The 17,131-nt window shown below is 36.6% G+C and overlaps 1 protein-coding gene across 1 annotated transcript in view; it reads left to right on the top strand.

Annotated features, from left to right (window-relative positions):
• The window catches only part of SH3RF1 (SH3 domain containing ring finger 1), an 83,784-nt gene extending 68,709 nt beyond the window's left edge, over positions 1–15,075 (top strand). Inside the window, exons 8-12 of the mRNA XM_053974904.1 lie at positions 405–575; positions 741–1,000; positions 4,478–4,836; positions 6,476–6,795; positions 12,333–15,075. Of these exons, the coding sequence (XP_053830879.1) occupies positions 405–575; positions 741–1,000; positions 4,478–4,836; positions 6,476–6,795; positions 12,333–12,501 (1,279 nt within the window). The 3' untranslated portion in view covers positions 12,502–15,075. The remainder of the gene's footprint in view (positions 1–404; positions 576–740; positions 1,001–4,477; positions 4,837–6,475; positions 6,796–12,332) is intronic.
• Positions 15,076–17,131: the final 2,056 nt, after the last annotated feature.

Below are 17,131 nucleotides of genomic sequence, written 5' to 3'. Positions count from 1 at the left end.
CCTCCATTCTCCCCAACTCTCCAAATAAAAAAGAAATTGATGTGTCACAAAGTGTAAGAGATATGCAAAGCAGGTGTAGGGAAAGAAAAGTGGGATACACTGGGATGTGTAGTTGATAAACACCTACTTAATAAAGATCACTAACTTAATTAAGAGGGTGGACAATTCTATTACAAGTCTTTTACATGCCATTAAAATGCACTTCAGAGGATATTCCTAACTGTCATTGTTTCCCCATAATATTACCATAACTTCTGTTTTAATATTGTAACGGTGTGATGGATTATCACAGCCATTTCTGCCATGCCTTCTCATCTCTGACTGAACTCTCTGTGCCAGAAAACACAAGTGATGTTTTGAACTGTTTTAGCTTTATCATTTGCATCTCCTTTCCTGTCTTTTAGGTATATTGCTATCTACCCCTACACTCCTCGAAAAGAAGATGAACTGGAACTGCGGAAAGGAGAAATGTTCCTGGTGTTTGAACGCTGCCAAGATGGCTGGTTCAAGGGAACCTCCATGCATACAAGCAAGATTGGTGTTTTTCCTGGAAATTATGTGGCTCCAGTTACAAGGTACAGTATTATACAACTGTCTAAATAGTTTAGCTAGTTTCAAATCCAAAATTATTCTGTTCTTGTATTAAATGCTACAATTGCATAATAGAAGACCTGTGTGTTTTAGTAACTAGCTAAATTTTTTTTCAGTTGTGTTTTATTGTTTGCTTTAAATTTTGGCAGGACAGTGACAAGTGCATCACAAACTAAAGTTCCCATGTCTACTGCTGGCCAAACAGGACGAGTGGTGACTATGGTCAGCCCTTCCACTGCTAGTGGAACATCCCAGAAGCTCCAGGGGAATGGTGTGGCAGTGAACTCCAGCACAGTGCCCACAGCAGTGGTTTCTGCAGCACATATCCAAACCAGTCCACAAACCAAGGTCCTTATGCACGTGACAGGACAAATGACAGTCAACCAGGCCCGAAATGCAGTTAGAACAGGTAAAAAAAAAATTTGTTACCTGTGGTAGACAAACTGTAGAGTCCATCTTGACAAATAACTGGAGTGAGGGTCTGTGTGAGGTTTTTTTAAAGCTTTTCTTAATGTCATTGTTTAGAGTTGAATGTTTTCTGAAATTACAGTCTGACTTGTTAGATCTTTTATTATTCTCCTCTAAGCAACGGTGTGTATGTACATACTCCCACTATTGGGAATTTATATGCAAGTGCTTCAGGTGGAATTTTTCTTTTTTTGTTGTTGTTCCAGCAGTATCTGGGATGGGGACATTATTTGAGCTTTCCCACTCATATGCAATTCATATAGTAATAAAACTGATAAGTACATCTGAGTCATAGCTTATTTTTTGTGTATTAACTGCACAAGAGCTACAGAGTGCTCTAATTTAGTATTCACTTTTAAATTATCTTCTAACATCTTTGAATACCTTTAGTGTTCCTTTTCAGGTCTCTGGCTCAGGGTTGGTCCTTAGGCATTCCAGTTTGTTCTCTAACCTTGACTGCAACTTCTTTCAGCTTTGAAACACTAAGGCTATACTGGCTTCAAGATCCATATGATCTATGTAATAAAATTCTGTATTTCTGAAAGGTGTAACTCTTCATTTACTGTCTGGAGCAGGCCACATCATAGTGAAACATGCCTTCTTGTATTTAAATGCAGATCCAAAAAGATTGATAGTGGTGTTTTTTGTTTGACAAATCCATGCACCCGTCTGTGGATTTGCCAGGCTAAGAAAATACCACACAACTGGAGCCAAATCTGTTCCAGTTGCTTCAAGGGCCTCAAAAGAAGAAGAAAAAAAGGAAAACTCCCATTTCAGACTATCCCAATGTTCCCCCTTTCAGCCTTGAATTTCGGGTCTATCATCTCCTGACTGAGCGTCATGACAAAAGGGCTTTTTTAAATCACAGGATTCTTATTGGCAGAGCAAAAGAGAAAGCAAAAACTGGTAATGGTATGCTCTTTTATCCCCATAAGAAGGGTTATTTCTTATGGGCTCAAGATCCATGGATTAGCCCACTTTTCAGAGTCATGCATCTCCTAAAACACCCTGTGCATGTTCAGATGTCAGCACAAGGTTAGCTTTTGAAGGTAGGATATGTACATATGTCTTTAGTTATTTTATTTCCTTAATTGGCCCCATCTTCCTCCAGTCTGATCTGAAGCTGGAGCAGGTGTGTTAGTCCTCTGTAACAACTTTATTCTTTGCCTTTAAATAAAAATAACCAGCTGCTGCTGGCAACTGCTAAGAGAAACTAAGCAAAGCATTTGTACTTTCCTGCCTCTTAGGCACAGGTGGTTTCTACTCTAAAGCCTTCTTTTGAGCTGCCTAGGAGCTTGCACGTGACAACACAAAGGAGAAATCTCCTGTGGGCTCCAGAGGCCTTTCTGTCCCTGCATCTCTGCACTGCTGTCAAGATGAATAAGCTTTTACACTTCCATTCAGCTGAGAATGTGACAACATACTTCCCACTGACTTTTCAGGTCCAAAATGAAAAATCCAAAGGGACTGGACTCTCATCACAGAGAATGTAACATTGAATTGTGCAAAGGTGTGCTCTTAGTACAAATACAGATCTGTCCCTTATAAGGACCTGAGCACTGAAGCAATAATGGCTGCTTTATGTTCAAATGTTACAGAGAACTTTGTAGTAAACATATAAAACATGATCCTCTTGAGCTTTTCTTAGCACATTTGCTGAGTGGTAATCTTTGGGTGAGGCTTCACAGGTTAATGCAGGGCTCCAGCTTCAGTTTAGCTCAGGGTTTCAAGGACCATTCTTCAAATGACCATAATGGGACATTGCTTGACATCACCTTTGCTGAGGGAGTGTTGATCCTTTGGTTGGAAGGACCTATAAAGAAAACATATATTCTGCCTATTTCATTAGGCAGAAATTTAATTAAAGGATAATCTCTATGAAAACAGGGTGACTTGAAGCATTTTTCCTATCAATTCCATCAGCAATAAGAAAACAAAACCAGAAAGCTCTTCCATGCTTGTCATACACAAATTGCATATGAATGTAGACATATCTTGAAGAATAGTAGCTACTTCTAGGAAAACTGATGTTGTCTCATGAACAAAAGCCAGCATTAATAATTGTTTTTGACCAAAAAAAGTCTTTCTACAATCTCCTTACCTTTCTTTTAAAATGTTCATGCTACTCAAGAGTTGGGAAGGGTCAGCTACAGAAGAAGAGGTTATCAAAAAATTAGACATAGCATATAAGTAATGTGCCTTTTTTAATAAAAAAGAAAGAATTTGTGTTTCTCACTGCATAGATTGTAATTGGGTAAAATATTGTAGAAATGTTATATAAAATATGAGACCTTTAGTCTTCTCTAATACACTGTTGCTGCAATCTAACCAAATTACCAGAGGAATTTGTAGAAAGCAGAATGAATAGAACAAGTGCTGGAGGTTTGGTTCCAGGATTTCACTTAAAACAAGTCTGAAACTCTATTAGTATCTGAAAAATCAAAAATTGATACAATTGAGATGCACATGCACCAAGCTACAGGGATGACCCCTTCTTAGACGTAAAGTTTCAAAGTATTTGAAGGAGAGAGGTTGTGCAGCACTGGGTGCTAAATTTTGGCTCATATTGTTCAGCATGTGTGCATTTCATACCACCCAGTGGTGCAGAGATGCCCAAACTGTTGAAATGGTCTAACAGCATGCATATATGATTGACTACAAGATTTTAACAGCACTGTTACTTCTTGGAAGGGATATATTAGTTCATGCAAAGCTCTGTGCTTCCAGCTTTGCACTGCAACCCAGTGCAGTGAGTAATACACTCAGCCCTGTGCTATTCTCCAGCTTCCACTGTAGATGTTCCTTTTATTTCACAGGGGTATGAGTAAATCCACTTTCTATATTTAAACATCCCAAGAGACAACAGCTTACATTTTCAGAGAAAGCACTCACAGCAGTAATTGCCACTGTGCTTATTGTTTGAAAGACCGTGAAATCTGTTGTGGATTTTGTGAATAGTTTAGGGAAACAATCTAATTATATTTTTAGCAGCTTCTGTAAGGTGTGTTTCTTCCTACATTGCTTTATATGTCCTGACAACTACACGTGGTATTAAGAGGAGCAAACAAGTTCCAGGCAGTATTTAGCTAGCTCTTAGGTACTAAAGTGTAATCTTCACTTTGCATCTGTCTGTATGAGAAGCATTTGACTTAGCAGCTTGGATTTCTCCACAACAGAGCATCTGCAGTGCTGTTATTCTTCTGTTGCATACTGGTGCAAGTAGGGTAGCATATGCAACTGCTTTATTTGGGTGATCTAGATTTGGTGGTGTGTATCATGTCATTATAACAGTATAAATGGAAGTTTAAAAGGTAAGAAGAAAACTTCTCATGATTGATTAGCTGTAACACAGTAACTGTACCTCACTTCGTGTGTCTTGTGAAAATGTGAACTCTCACATTTCATTCTTTTATTCTAGTTGCCTCACATAGTCAAGAAAGACCTACAGCAGCAGTCACACCCATACAAGCACAAAGTCCATCCTGCCTTATTCCTGCAGCTGTGATCATTCCCCACCACTCTGTTGCCTCCCAGCAGCTCCAGCCCCAGCTTCCAAATACTGCTGCTTATGTTACAGCTGTGAATGTGAACCGCTCAACCATCCCACTGGCATGTACAGCAGCTTCTCTGAATTCTCCTAACATTGCTGCTTCATCTTTGGAGGGAGATATCAGTGGGAAAACTGCAAATACTCACCCTGGAGCTCCTGCATCTCCAGAGAGTGCTTTAACAGCTGGTGGAAGTGCTGCTGTCAGTAAAACAGACAAGGATGGCAAGGTGGGTAGAGAATAAAATAATTCCCTTGAATTTTCCTATTTTCATCATACAATCTTTTAATAAATTTAAGAACACAACCTAAAAAGCCCACATGAACTTGCAGGAATGTAAAAATTTCAGTCTAACAAAATAAAATTAAAATCAGAATTCTTTTAGGTTACCTTTCTTATTAAGCAGGCACACTGAGATACTATGGAAAATGCATTTCCAACAATGTTTATTGGACAAAGAAAGAATGCACATAACCATCTTTTCTAAATGTAGGACAGTGGAGTCTGTAGAGATTCTGCTTTCCTTCCTTCTATTTGAAGTATTTCATATGTGTGTCAACTCATTCTCACTGTTCGTCAAGCCATGTGATTATATTGTTGTCAGAAAAATTCTCCTAGCTTTGTAATTGATTTTGTTTCATAGCTGTGATGTAGTTAGGAAACTTTTTTCTCCTTGTGACAACTATCTCTATATCTCAAATATTTTAGACTTAATCTTAGTACTCTTCAGCCACATGTACTCCTTAGTGAAGTTTATGAAGATTTTAATCTTAAACTGTACACTGTCAGCTTTTTTTGTAACTTTCAGTTACTTTTTTTTATTATTGTTGAATGGATGTGCCTTGAACTTTATTTTAAAATTACTTTAGCCATAGACATTGAAACCAGACTGAGGTGCCCTTAGAGAAAACTTATTTGTAGTTTAAGTTGAATTATGCTAATACAGAATTGTTTTAATTCCTCTGAGTTTCTCTTTATCTTTGACATTTGCTAGACAGCACATTGTTGCTGAAATGGCTCTAAGTTATTGTAGACTTAGAAAAAGGACTGAGGATTTTTATTCACTAAATCCACTACATCCCAGGCTATCAAAAAAATTTCTCATTGCTCTTGCTTTTCTCTGTCTATGGTTAAATATTATTTTTGTCTCCAGGGCTTACAATCTGGCACTTCTCATAAGCACTAAATTCACTCAGTCAAAGGGTTGGTAAGAAGAACACTGCCACACCTTTAAAAAAAAAAAAAGACAAGAAACACAAAAGCTACTTAAATAATTCTCTTGAGGCTAGATAATAGTCTTCAGGGATTCTTGTCTGGACAAGCAAAAAGAATGTTTACAATCCTCCCTTTAGCAGAGCAGCAGAACACAATGCATTCCCCTTGGGGCGAATTTTTGTTAGATCATGAAGGTCTTCCATTACTAAAGAAGGATAAATAAAAGAAACTTACCTAAACAGCAGCTTCCAGAGCAGACTTTTCTCCCTGCTTGGTTTGGAATGATTTTTTGTCTTCCCAGAGACATCCATGTTAATGAAATATTTTACTTCACAGATTTCTGTTGTGGTAATATTATCTCCTCACACCTTTTTCTAGACAACCTTTTGTGATAGAGCCATTTCAATTAAAGTTAAACTTTAACCTAACAAAGTGAAAGGACTTAGCTACTTTATGATCTAAATTACTTGCCGTTTTTCTCTTTAGAATGCTAATAATTTTCTTTTTCTAATTTTCATCATCTCTCTAATGTCAAGTATGTCCTCGTAATTTACTGAGTCCTCTCTGAGCACGATGTCATCTATCGGAAGGAAGGGTTTGACTCTTTATTGGAGAGCTTTGTTCTAAAATGGGGCACTGCTTTTGGTTTACAGAAAGAAAAAAAAGGTTTGCTGAAACTACTTTCTGGAGCATCCACTAAACGCAAGCCTCGGCCGTCACCTCCAGCGTCACCCACCCTGGAGGCCGAGCAGGCGGCGGCAGAGCTGGCCCTGCAAGGGGCAGTGGGGCCGGAGCTTCCCTCAGCAGGCGCTCACAGCAAAGCTGGCTCCTGTCCCAGCGACAGCGAGGCCTCTGCGCTGGCCCACAAAGCCACTGCCCTGGATGCCTCTGTCCCAGTAGCCCCGCCACCTCGGCAGCCTTGCTCGTCGCTGGGGCCGGTCCTCAATGAATCCAGGCCTCTTGTGTGCGAAAGGTAAATGATGCTACGCAGCGAGACTTGGGCAAACCAAGAAAAAACCCATTCTCTGACACTTGTAGTGTGTGTTAGAACTGCTTCAAAATGCTGAGATTTTATAGCAAGATGAAACATATTTTTTAACAATTCTTTATTTACTTATCAACAAATATTTGTGTTTATATTTGTTTACTTTTCATGTTACTTTTAAAGTTTTTGAATGAATAGACACTCAGATGATGGTCACAGCTTTGGTAGACAAAAGAGGCCTCCTATTTTTCAAAACAGAATCACATTATATTCTTGCACTTATGAGTATCAGGTTAGTCTGATTATTAGCAGTGTATAACTGCCAACCTAAATATACAGTGAGTGAGACCTTTGTTTATCTATGTGTAGGCTTCTTAATATTTGATTTCTTGAGCTTTTGCAAAGATACTTCTTACTGCCTGAATGCCCCATGGCTGTGCATCCACACAGGCTCTAGGGCAGCCTCTGTGCTCTGGCAAGTGAGTCTGAAAAACATATAGATGTCTGGACTCTCAGACTGACAGGCAGTTGCTTCATGTTCTGTGACTTTTGTATCCACCTATAGTTTTTCAAGTTTCAAGTCCTCAGTAGAATATAAAGGAAGTGGCATTTTTCTAACTACAGGATCTTTTATTTTTCCTAGTAGCAGACAAGCAGTGTGAGGAGTGTTATAGGATTTCTTTTGCAGCAGCTACAGGATTGTGTGGTGTACAGATGAAAAATAGTGGAGTTACAATACTAACAGCTCTAGGACTGAACTGATTGAAGCTGACTGTTGTAGACTTTGTTTTGATGCTATTAAGTCATGGTGTGTGAGCATCCTGTTGTACTTCCAGAAGTCCACTATCTTAAACTATACCCGTGTCTTAAAATCCAGACAGTATATAACTTTCTGCTTGTCTTTTAGTTCACTTCTGTCATACCTCTAATATTTTAAAAGGTTTTATCTGTTCCTACATCATTTCCTTGCAGGAGATTTCTATTTCATACTGAATTGGTGAAGTAGATTTACATTTATATGTGGAAAATAAAACCTGAAAGATTCTTCTTTTAGAATAGCATCATTCATTTTCACATTATCATAAGTCTGTTTGGCACATTAATATGTTTCTATGCTTTGAATGTGAAAATAATATTAAATTCATTTTGAAAATAACATTAAATTCATTCTGGCATAACCAGTGCATATTAGCATAAAGCTCTTTCTATCATCACAAAAAGTAGCTTTTTCACTTCCATAATGGAATTTTTTTTTCTCAGAACTACTTACAGAAAGTGATGCTATATATTTTTATTGATCTAGTGAATAACATATACTCAAACATTCTCTCTATCCTTACTATTATTTAAGTGATGAGTGCTACTGAAGAAGCATTGCTACAAGATAATTCTCAGTGGCAGTCATGCAGAATTGTTACAGTTTGTCCGTGTATTTAGACAGAATTTCATCTGAGTTCCGTTTATCCTTTTCAGGACAGGGTTAATTTTTTTTTTTCCTGCTAATGTGCCCTTGCACATTTCCTTTGGCTGAATATCTTAAAATATGATGGTTAATACTTAAAATTTACATTGTACTCAGTATCTTCAAAGTTACTGATAAGCATTGATTACTCTTCAGCAGTCTGGAAAATGTGGGGGGTAAGAATCATGTGGCATCTTCAGTGAAAATTTGAGTTGGGGAGGGAAATATTCATGAGGATAAGCTCAACAAAAAGCTGAAGAACAGTGAAATCTCCTACTAGGATTATTCTGCTCTTACATCTCAGAATTCCAGTCACAGATTAACTATAACTGTAGAATTCCAGTTTAGAGAATTCCAGTCACTTAAGACTCTGCAGTGGGGCTCATTCATTTCTTCTGATTCTCCAGCCAATACCCAGGTTGTTTTGGGGTGATTTCTTGTATTCATGCAGTGCTGACAAGGCCAAGGATCATAATGTTTTCTTTACAAAGATAGACCCAACTCCCTGCAATTCCCATAGTGAGACATGCTATGCTATGAATATACAGGAATTTAGTTATCTGAGGAGTTTACTTTTTCCATATAAGTTAAAAGAAAACTTCAAGCTCTTTTCGTGAGCTTTCTCTTTTAGAGGAAATGTTGCTTAAATAGCCTTAAATTTTACAGTAAATATACAGCATTGTAATAATAAACTACCCAGCACTCCACAATGGTATTAGAGACTTGAAATTGAACCTAAATACACATCACTGCATATCCTAAATTATAAAATTAATCTTTCATCCAGTTACAGTGAAAGAAAAGCAGTCATTTTGTTCTGTGATTAAAGTGACCCTAAGTAGTTTCATCTACCACAAAATGACTGGTGTAACGTCTGCTCCCAGTGAGCAGGCCAGTGGCTTTACAGGGCAGCAAGCCTTGCCACATCTGGCACCATTTAATGCTGCTAATTAAATGCTGAGAATCACTCTGCCCTCGATGGGCGTTGGTGATCTGTAGGAGTCAAGGCACCCACACAGAAGACACAAGATCTGCACAACAGCAGGGCACACTTGAGTTGGAAAGTAAAAATTCTAAGGGCAAGGAAGAAAAGCTAAATCAAGAAGCTGAGAAATAATTATTCGTTTAAGTTGTATAATGGTAGTAATTCCAGCTTTCTGTGTTTCTCTCAGCTAAAATTTTCTGCATGTGAGAAAGTATTATTATCCACTTGTTGATCTGGAAAACCACAAATAATTGTCCAAAAATCAACCACAACTAGGTAGGAATAAAAGCAGTATTTTGTGTCCAGTGAAACAGATGCAACGAAGAAATGGAGACACACATGAAAGATACAATCTTTTCCATCTTACAGAAAAAGTGTGAGAAATGCTAATATTAAAAATGAAAAGCAGAATGGAGAAATATGAAGACAGGCCACCACCCTCTTCAAAATAAAAAATAAATTCACGAATACAAAGCAAAAGTACTGTGGGATATAGCTGGACACATTAAGAATATCAGCAGACAACTGGTGGCAAATATATTGGCTACTTCTGGGAAGCTAAAGTACCTTTATTTTTATAATACTTACATTTTGTCACTAGCTGATTAAAAATAATTAGGATAATATTTGGAAAATTCGTGAAAGTTTTATAAGACAATCAAAGAAAAATAAAAGAAAGGAAAAACCTCATGTTGTACAGCTTAGGTGCATGTAAAATATTAGGTGACCACAAAAGATCTACAAATTTGACTTTCAGTCATTGAAAATATTTGCAAATACTGAATAGGGAGACAAACAAGGAAGTGTTTTGGAACATTGAAACATGTGGGAATGAACATGTTTTTCCAAAATATAGGCCATGCTTAGTAAATATGATTATTTTTCTTCAGGGACCTTGCAATGAACTTTTGAGCTGAAGCATAAGCTTTTTATTCTGCATGAAATTGGTAGTTTTGGCAATATGTTGTTGATGAGGAGTTAAGTAATGGAAAAATAGTTTTTGTTCCATAGTTAATCCAGGGTGATTTGGATAGACAGCTGTGTGAATGTGTGATGGGTCTGGGTCTGATCACCTCTCTTTGGGCAAATAGGATTTGTAAAATGTGGCAGAAAATTTGAAGAAGGGCACAAGATTTACAGGTGCAAAGCCTGATGGGTTTCTTCTCATTAAAAATTGAAAAATACAGTAAAATAACACTTTAAAACCAGGGCTATTGTGCTCTGTTTTAGACACTAGATTTCAAGATGAATATCAAAATAGTTGGGAAACTAAAATTTAACAAGTACCAAATCACTGCAGAGGTTGTTGGTTGTTGTTTATGTGCTATCTGGTGATCCTCTAGGGAGGACAAAGAGAAGATGGGAGCAAGCAGGAGCAGGGAACAGACTTGTCTGTCAATTCAGGGGAGCATAGAGGTTACTGACAGAATTAGAAACTAAAACCAAGCATATTTCAAGTCAAACATTTACAAGGCAGTGTTTGACAGACTGCAAGATGAGGCAGGCAGCTACTCTTTCTTGAAACTCATTTTTTTTTAACAGACTATGAAGTGTGCTGGTTAATTTTCAGCCTGGGAGCAACCTGCTTGTTAACAACAGCAGTTCTTCATAGCTTTATTGCAGTTCTTTATGCTTCACTGTCTTGCCCTTGTCCTGCCTGAGTAAAGGCTGTTGTTTTAACTCAAACTCCCAGTCTCAATTTAACTTACAGTCTATTAAAAATATTTGGTTCTCACTTCCTAAGTCAGCATTAAAACCCAAGTTGCCCAAAGCAGAAGTTAGTGCAGGTCTAGGTTGGATGCAGGGTACTCTGGAGCTGCACACTAATAAATCTTGCAATTGGCTTGGTAGCTTTTATGAAGCAATTATCTAATAATTCCCGTGCTCTGAAATCTGGGGATTGCCATCACTGAAACAAACTCATGGCTTATAAGTCACTAATAAATAACATTTGACAACTAATTAAGTCCAAATATGTTTTGCTATACTTAGATTTCCTAAGAGACTTCAATTATTTACAAAGTGCAGCTACTCTTTTCTGGATATTTTTAACTGTATGGACAGACTTAATTTTTGTTTCATAGGTTCTTAAGCAAAACATTCTACTGTAACACAGTATCTTTCTCTGCTTCAATATTACAGAATTAACTTGTTTTATTATGTGTGTATTGAGCTACAACTGCCATTCCATTCTTTACTAGACTATATCCTGTTACTTTGTCTTTTCATCAGATTGTTCATTTATTTTAATATATTAAGATAATAAATTATTTTAGGCTTATTAAGATAATAGTTATCTTTATGAAGTAATAGAGTTTTACATTGCTGTGAAGCTATGGAAGAAGATATTGAGTGGTGTTATGCATGTTAATAACAGAGAAGTGTAGCCTCTTTTTAATGCACTCATATTTGAAAAGTGATTTTACTGTGAGAGACTCAAAAAATACACTTCATGCCAAGTGCTTAAGAAAATTGTTGAGTTGAAAATAGTTTTTAACATAGTAGTGCACAAGGTGAGCAGCTGTGTTCAAAGAATATGTTCTAACTTGAAGAGTTTCTAAGGAAAATGAAAATTATTTAAAACAGCAAATCAAATTTATAGGTTTTGTTGGTTTCCCCCTTTTGTTCTTTGCCTTAACTTAAGAGCCATCTCTGGAATAATAAGAAATTAAACAGACACTTGTAAAATTATGCCTAGCTAGTGCAGTGAATGCTTTGATTCTTGCTGAGTCACAATGACTGAAAGAGTCTGCAAATTTATATTGGAAAAAATGTTTACAATTTTCTCCTGTTACTCAACCATTGTCTGTATTTTACAGGGATCTTGGTGAAAAAAAAATCATAGAAGATGCATGAATTTGCCTTAAATTTATTATGTTGCTATTGTTATTATCTGTTCAAGACATACTTTTAAGTTGTGACATACTCAGCAAACAGTTCCAGACAGTTTCCTGTGTTCATAAGCTTCAACAGGCACAGAAATATTTTTTAAAGTTTTGGGTTAAAAAAAAGAGATGGGGGAGAGTGGGGCAAAAAAAAAACCCCTAAATGAAGGTATTTTTTTTTCTAATTGAACAGGTACAGGGTTGTGGTATCCTATCCTCCTCAGAGCGAAGCAGAACTTGAACTTAAGGAAGGTGACATTGTTTTTGTACACAAGAAACGTGAGGATGGCTGGTTCAAAGGCACTCTGCAGCGAAATGGAAAGACTGGCCTTTTCCCTGGCAGCTTTGTAGAGAACATTTGAGAAGATTCATTCCAAGAGCTTCAAATCATACTGTACTGTAAAATAGCACAAATATTTTGCCAGAAAAAGCACAGTCATTAAATATTTTCAAATGACTGTAATGTAAACAAAAATCTACATATTTTTACAGTGTCTATAGCACAATTACACCAGCGAACAAAAGAGATGAAGGCATCTGCTGGTTTTATCACTTTGAATTCTTAAGTGTGATGTGTGCCTTGTACTGTCTGATTTATTATATAGAGGAATTTTTTTCCCCAAGTATGTTACAAAAATGAGCAATTGTTTACAAGGCTGTAACTAATTTATTCTTCTTTTTTTTTTTTTAACTTGAATTTTGTGTAATAGCTAAAATTCTTGTGACTATGATTTTAACAAATTATTAATTTATGAAAGAATAACAAAGGGGAAGCTGGATTCTCTCCTTATGAGCAAGCAATTATATCTGATAAAGAGCCTCCCATTTATCCTCTGGACATTTTTCCCCTGCTGTGTCTGACAGTGGAGTAAGTCTCTGTTGTATGAGTTAATGTTGAGTGGTGGTGATGTGGCGTCAAATAGAATTTGCCAAATGGGGAAAAAATGTGTATTTTCTTCTTTGGACAGAGAAAAAAAAAAAAAAAAAAAAAAGTCAGTGGTGTTCTTGAGTCTAGTTTTACTTCTTCATGAATCACCTAAGTAGAGTAATGTTTCCAGGAGGCAAAGATGTATGTGAACAACTGAACAAAACCATCTCAAGGTTAGGATCATCTCAAGGTTAGGAAAGAATAAATTTAGGAGTGCCAACAAGAAATTCCCTATATATCCTCTATTCATGTAATAACTATGGCTATTTGAACAAAGGTTAGCTTTGTGTATTTGGCCAGTTCTTTGGGCATTTATTGCTCAGGATCCAACAAAATTGGAAGGAATGTTAAAGCCCAACACTTAGAATGAATATAACTTGAAACCATCTGTTTGATAAGACTGACTATAAAAATAAAATTATAAGTTGTACTTAATGTCTAAAAATGCCTAAAATGTGTAATTTGCTGTTTTCTTCTCAAAATGATCTGCATGGCCAAGAGATGTTTTAAAATGTCTGAGCAGTAGTGGTGGTAAGTTATGCACTTGTGTTAAAGTAAAAGGCTGTATGAAACACTGTGAAAACTTTACTAACTTCTTAACCATTGCTTCTTTGCTATGTTCTGACTTTGTCTTGCATGTGTTACTCAATTCCTGCGGTAATGTAACTGTGCATGGATGGCATTTTCCATTCCAATTTCCTGTTGCTGGGTTATTTTGCTCTGAAAGTTTCCCAAAAGCCACTTGACCAAAACTAGTGAGCAACTCGCGTTCAACCAGAGAAGGTGTCCAGTGTTTGAATCATTAATAGAATTTGTTAATGTCCTTGCAGCTGATGGATAGAAAGAATGCAGCCTGCAAGAAATATGTTGTTAGTCTTTCAGGGTTTTTTTAGAGATTTGACACTGGGGAACACACACGCTATTCAGCTGAACTTGGTTTTTTATTTTATTGTTTGATTATAGCGGTTTAATGGTGATTTGTTTTTTTTTTTTTTTTTTTGCAAGACACTGAGCACCATCATCTCCTTTTAAATCCATTTAAATCTGATGTAATTTGGCTGTTACCCAGCACTTTACAAAGGGATGCCAGTAAGGTGATTCAGTGTCACAGAGAAACAGTGATCTGTTAAATCCTTAAAATTTTCTTAAGAAGTTATGCATTGAAAAATATCAAATGTTAATGACAGAGATTTCTTGCAATATCAGGTAGTATCATGATGGTCTTAAAAATAAAAAAATATATCTATAAATATATATAGTTGGACATGACAGCATTCCCAAATTAACCATCTCTCTTAAACACTGTATCATTCAGTTTTTGCATTTTTAAATCTTTTAAATAGTTTACTTGAATATTCATGTAATATATAAAGGTTTTGTGAAATGAATTTTAGTTAGAAAGAAGCTGATACCAGCTTTTATCAGCATAAATTGGCACTAGTGTGTCGTAATCTTATTTTGGAAAATTTAGTGCATTTTATATTAAAGACTACTAAAGGTTAATTTTTTTCTATCTCTACTCTCCATATTTTAAACTAAGTGACTAAGGTACCTCTATTAATAGAATTTCATGATGTAAAGTCAGTTAAAATTCAGCTGTTAATCCAATAGTTCTGTTAGATGGAATATATTTTTAATTGATTTTTTTTAACATTGAGTAAACGTTTGTAAAAAGGGCTTATTACATAGCAGTGCAACAATGACAAAAATGCAGTTTATCATGCCTTTTTTTGTGATCTTTTGGGGGTTATTTTTTGGTTTTGGCTTGGGATTAATTCAGTGTAGAAACAGACAAACCCTGTGCATTTGCTTTGTGTAATTCCATTAAAAAATTTTGTAAGGTATTTTATATCTATGTTTGAAGTCCGGTGAATGTTAAGTGTTTGATTTATTATGTTAAACTTCCAATCCTAATAAATATTTTCTTAGCAAACAGCTACAGCAAATAGTGTATGCAAACATTAAGCATAAATTACTTAAATTTGCCAATAAAATTCCCAGAACTTAATTTCTGAATTCCTAGGAGGGTATTTCTGCTCATGGAGAAAAAGTCTTCAGATTCCATAATGTAAGAAGCTTGGAATGATGACTATAATGCAAAAACTATAGAGAGAACTGAGGACCTGGCTGATCTTTTCCCAACTCCTTATTTCAGCAAGTAACTTCAGAAAAGGGTAGGTAACTCCATCTCAGTGTGTTCATGATGGAACTAGTCTCATCAACAGCATAGCAGGTGCACAATGTACCTGCTTTCCCTAGAGGAAGTAGTGTCTGGTGTAATGGATATACTGGGAGAGGTTAAAGCATCTGCCTGAACTTCCACTGTGGGCACAAGTGTTGGGTGGCAAGAGACTTGTTTGCCTGAAGAAGTCTTCTGTGCACAGCAGTCAGGCAGCAACTGGCTAACGAGGAGACCTTGATTTGCATGTGGTTACATGTCTGCTATATGCACATGGCTTCTGGGAAAGTTGGTGAAAATTAATCCTAAAAGTGTTTGCCAATGTTTGAGACTTGCTAAATGTTGCAGCTACTGCGATAAGCTCAGTGTCAGTGTCAGTAAGACTGACAAACAGAACCTCAATTGTGCTGGCAGTGAATGGTGCAGCATTGGGTGCTCTCTGAAAGAAGGAGCCTCTTGTCTAACCTTAATTAATTAAGGGAGATGGGAGAGAGGAAGGCAACACAATTTGTAGAAATGAAGAATGGAGAATATAGAAAAGCAAGATTTATTTGTTTTTTCAGAATTGTGGTCTGACATCAGTGCATCCACAGAAGAAAAGTACACAAACATCGTGGCTGTGTAGCAGAAGTAAGACTGTTTCTTGGGGTTGGTTTTTTTGTGTTTGCTTGTTTTGTACTGTAATTATTGAGTAATTCTAATAATGTGTTTAACATTTGGCTTGCCAAAGGTATATGAAATCCTATTCACCCTCACTTCATTACCCCTGGCTTAATAGCAGTAATGACAATTATGATAGTTTTGCATAGGCTTAAAAATATGGCTTCTGAGCATTCTGGCTTTTTTCAGAGAGCTGGCAAAATATTATGTCTGGCTTGTTCTTTCTAGTAGCTTTAAGCAAATGTGTTTAAAGGTGCACATTGACCTTAATGAAACACTAGAATCCACTTGTCTAGTTAAAGAGATTTGTGTCTGGCATTACTAAAACTCCTACAGTGTAGTCACTGCTTTCTGTAGGATATGCCAATATTCTTTGGAGTTCTACCATGCTTCTGCAATATGTGTACTTCTCAAATCATGCCCAAATGCTCATTTTCTGCACTTTGTTAATTATGGTAAACCTTAAACAGATTTGAAGCTTGACTTGAACAAAACCAGTGTCAAAAATCTTTTGAATAAAAGCAATAACAACACTACTAATAATTATCTTTTAATGGCATACTTGCAATATTTGTATATAGGAACAAAAGAGCTGAGAATGCTGATGATGGATGATGAGAACATGAACATCAGATGTGGGGAAAAATGGGAAAGATAAAAGGATTTGGAATATCTGTATATGGGACCTGAATCTTTACTAACTTACTCGTTATTTTACCTCAGTTACTAGAGTCAAGCTCTGTGAAAGGACCTAAGAGGAACTTGGATGTCTAAAGCTGAAGATGCAGCCCTCAGTCTTTATCCAGTCTCTTCAGATTGTATTTGTTTGGTGCCTGTGTCTGGAACAACTGCTGTTCTCCTGTCAAATACATTTGAAATCCAAAACTAAGCATCTATATTTCTGAATTTAGTTGCAGGTTTGCATTAATAAACAGAGGTAGTGTCCACTTTCTACATACTTTATGCAGTAACACTAACATAAGAGGACTGAATGTCTTGGGAAATGCATACTAAGATGGAATGCATTCTTCTTCCACAGTGTCATCCCAATAGCTCTTACTTTCTGGGAGACAAACTTGTTGACAACTTTGAGGTAAGCACCTGCTCTTGAAAACTTGAGGTGTCACCTTTTTGCATGTTTCCTCCTTTGCCAGCTGACAATTCCTGTGCTTCTGAGGTATGTGGTGTAAAATTTCCTTTCAAAGTGAAGGCTGACTGGTTTTTG

This window comes from Vidua macroura, chromosome 4 (assembly GCF_024509145.1).
Source record: "Vidua macroura isolate BioBank_ID:100142 chromosome 4, ASM2450914v1, whole genome shotgun sequence".
Lineage (NCBI taxonomy): Eukaryota > Metazoa > Chordata > Aves > Passeriformes > Viduidae > Vidua > Vidua macroura.
Note: the sequence above shows the minus strand (reverse complement) of the source record. Positions and strands in the feature narration are given on the sequence as shown.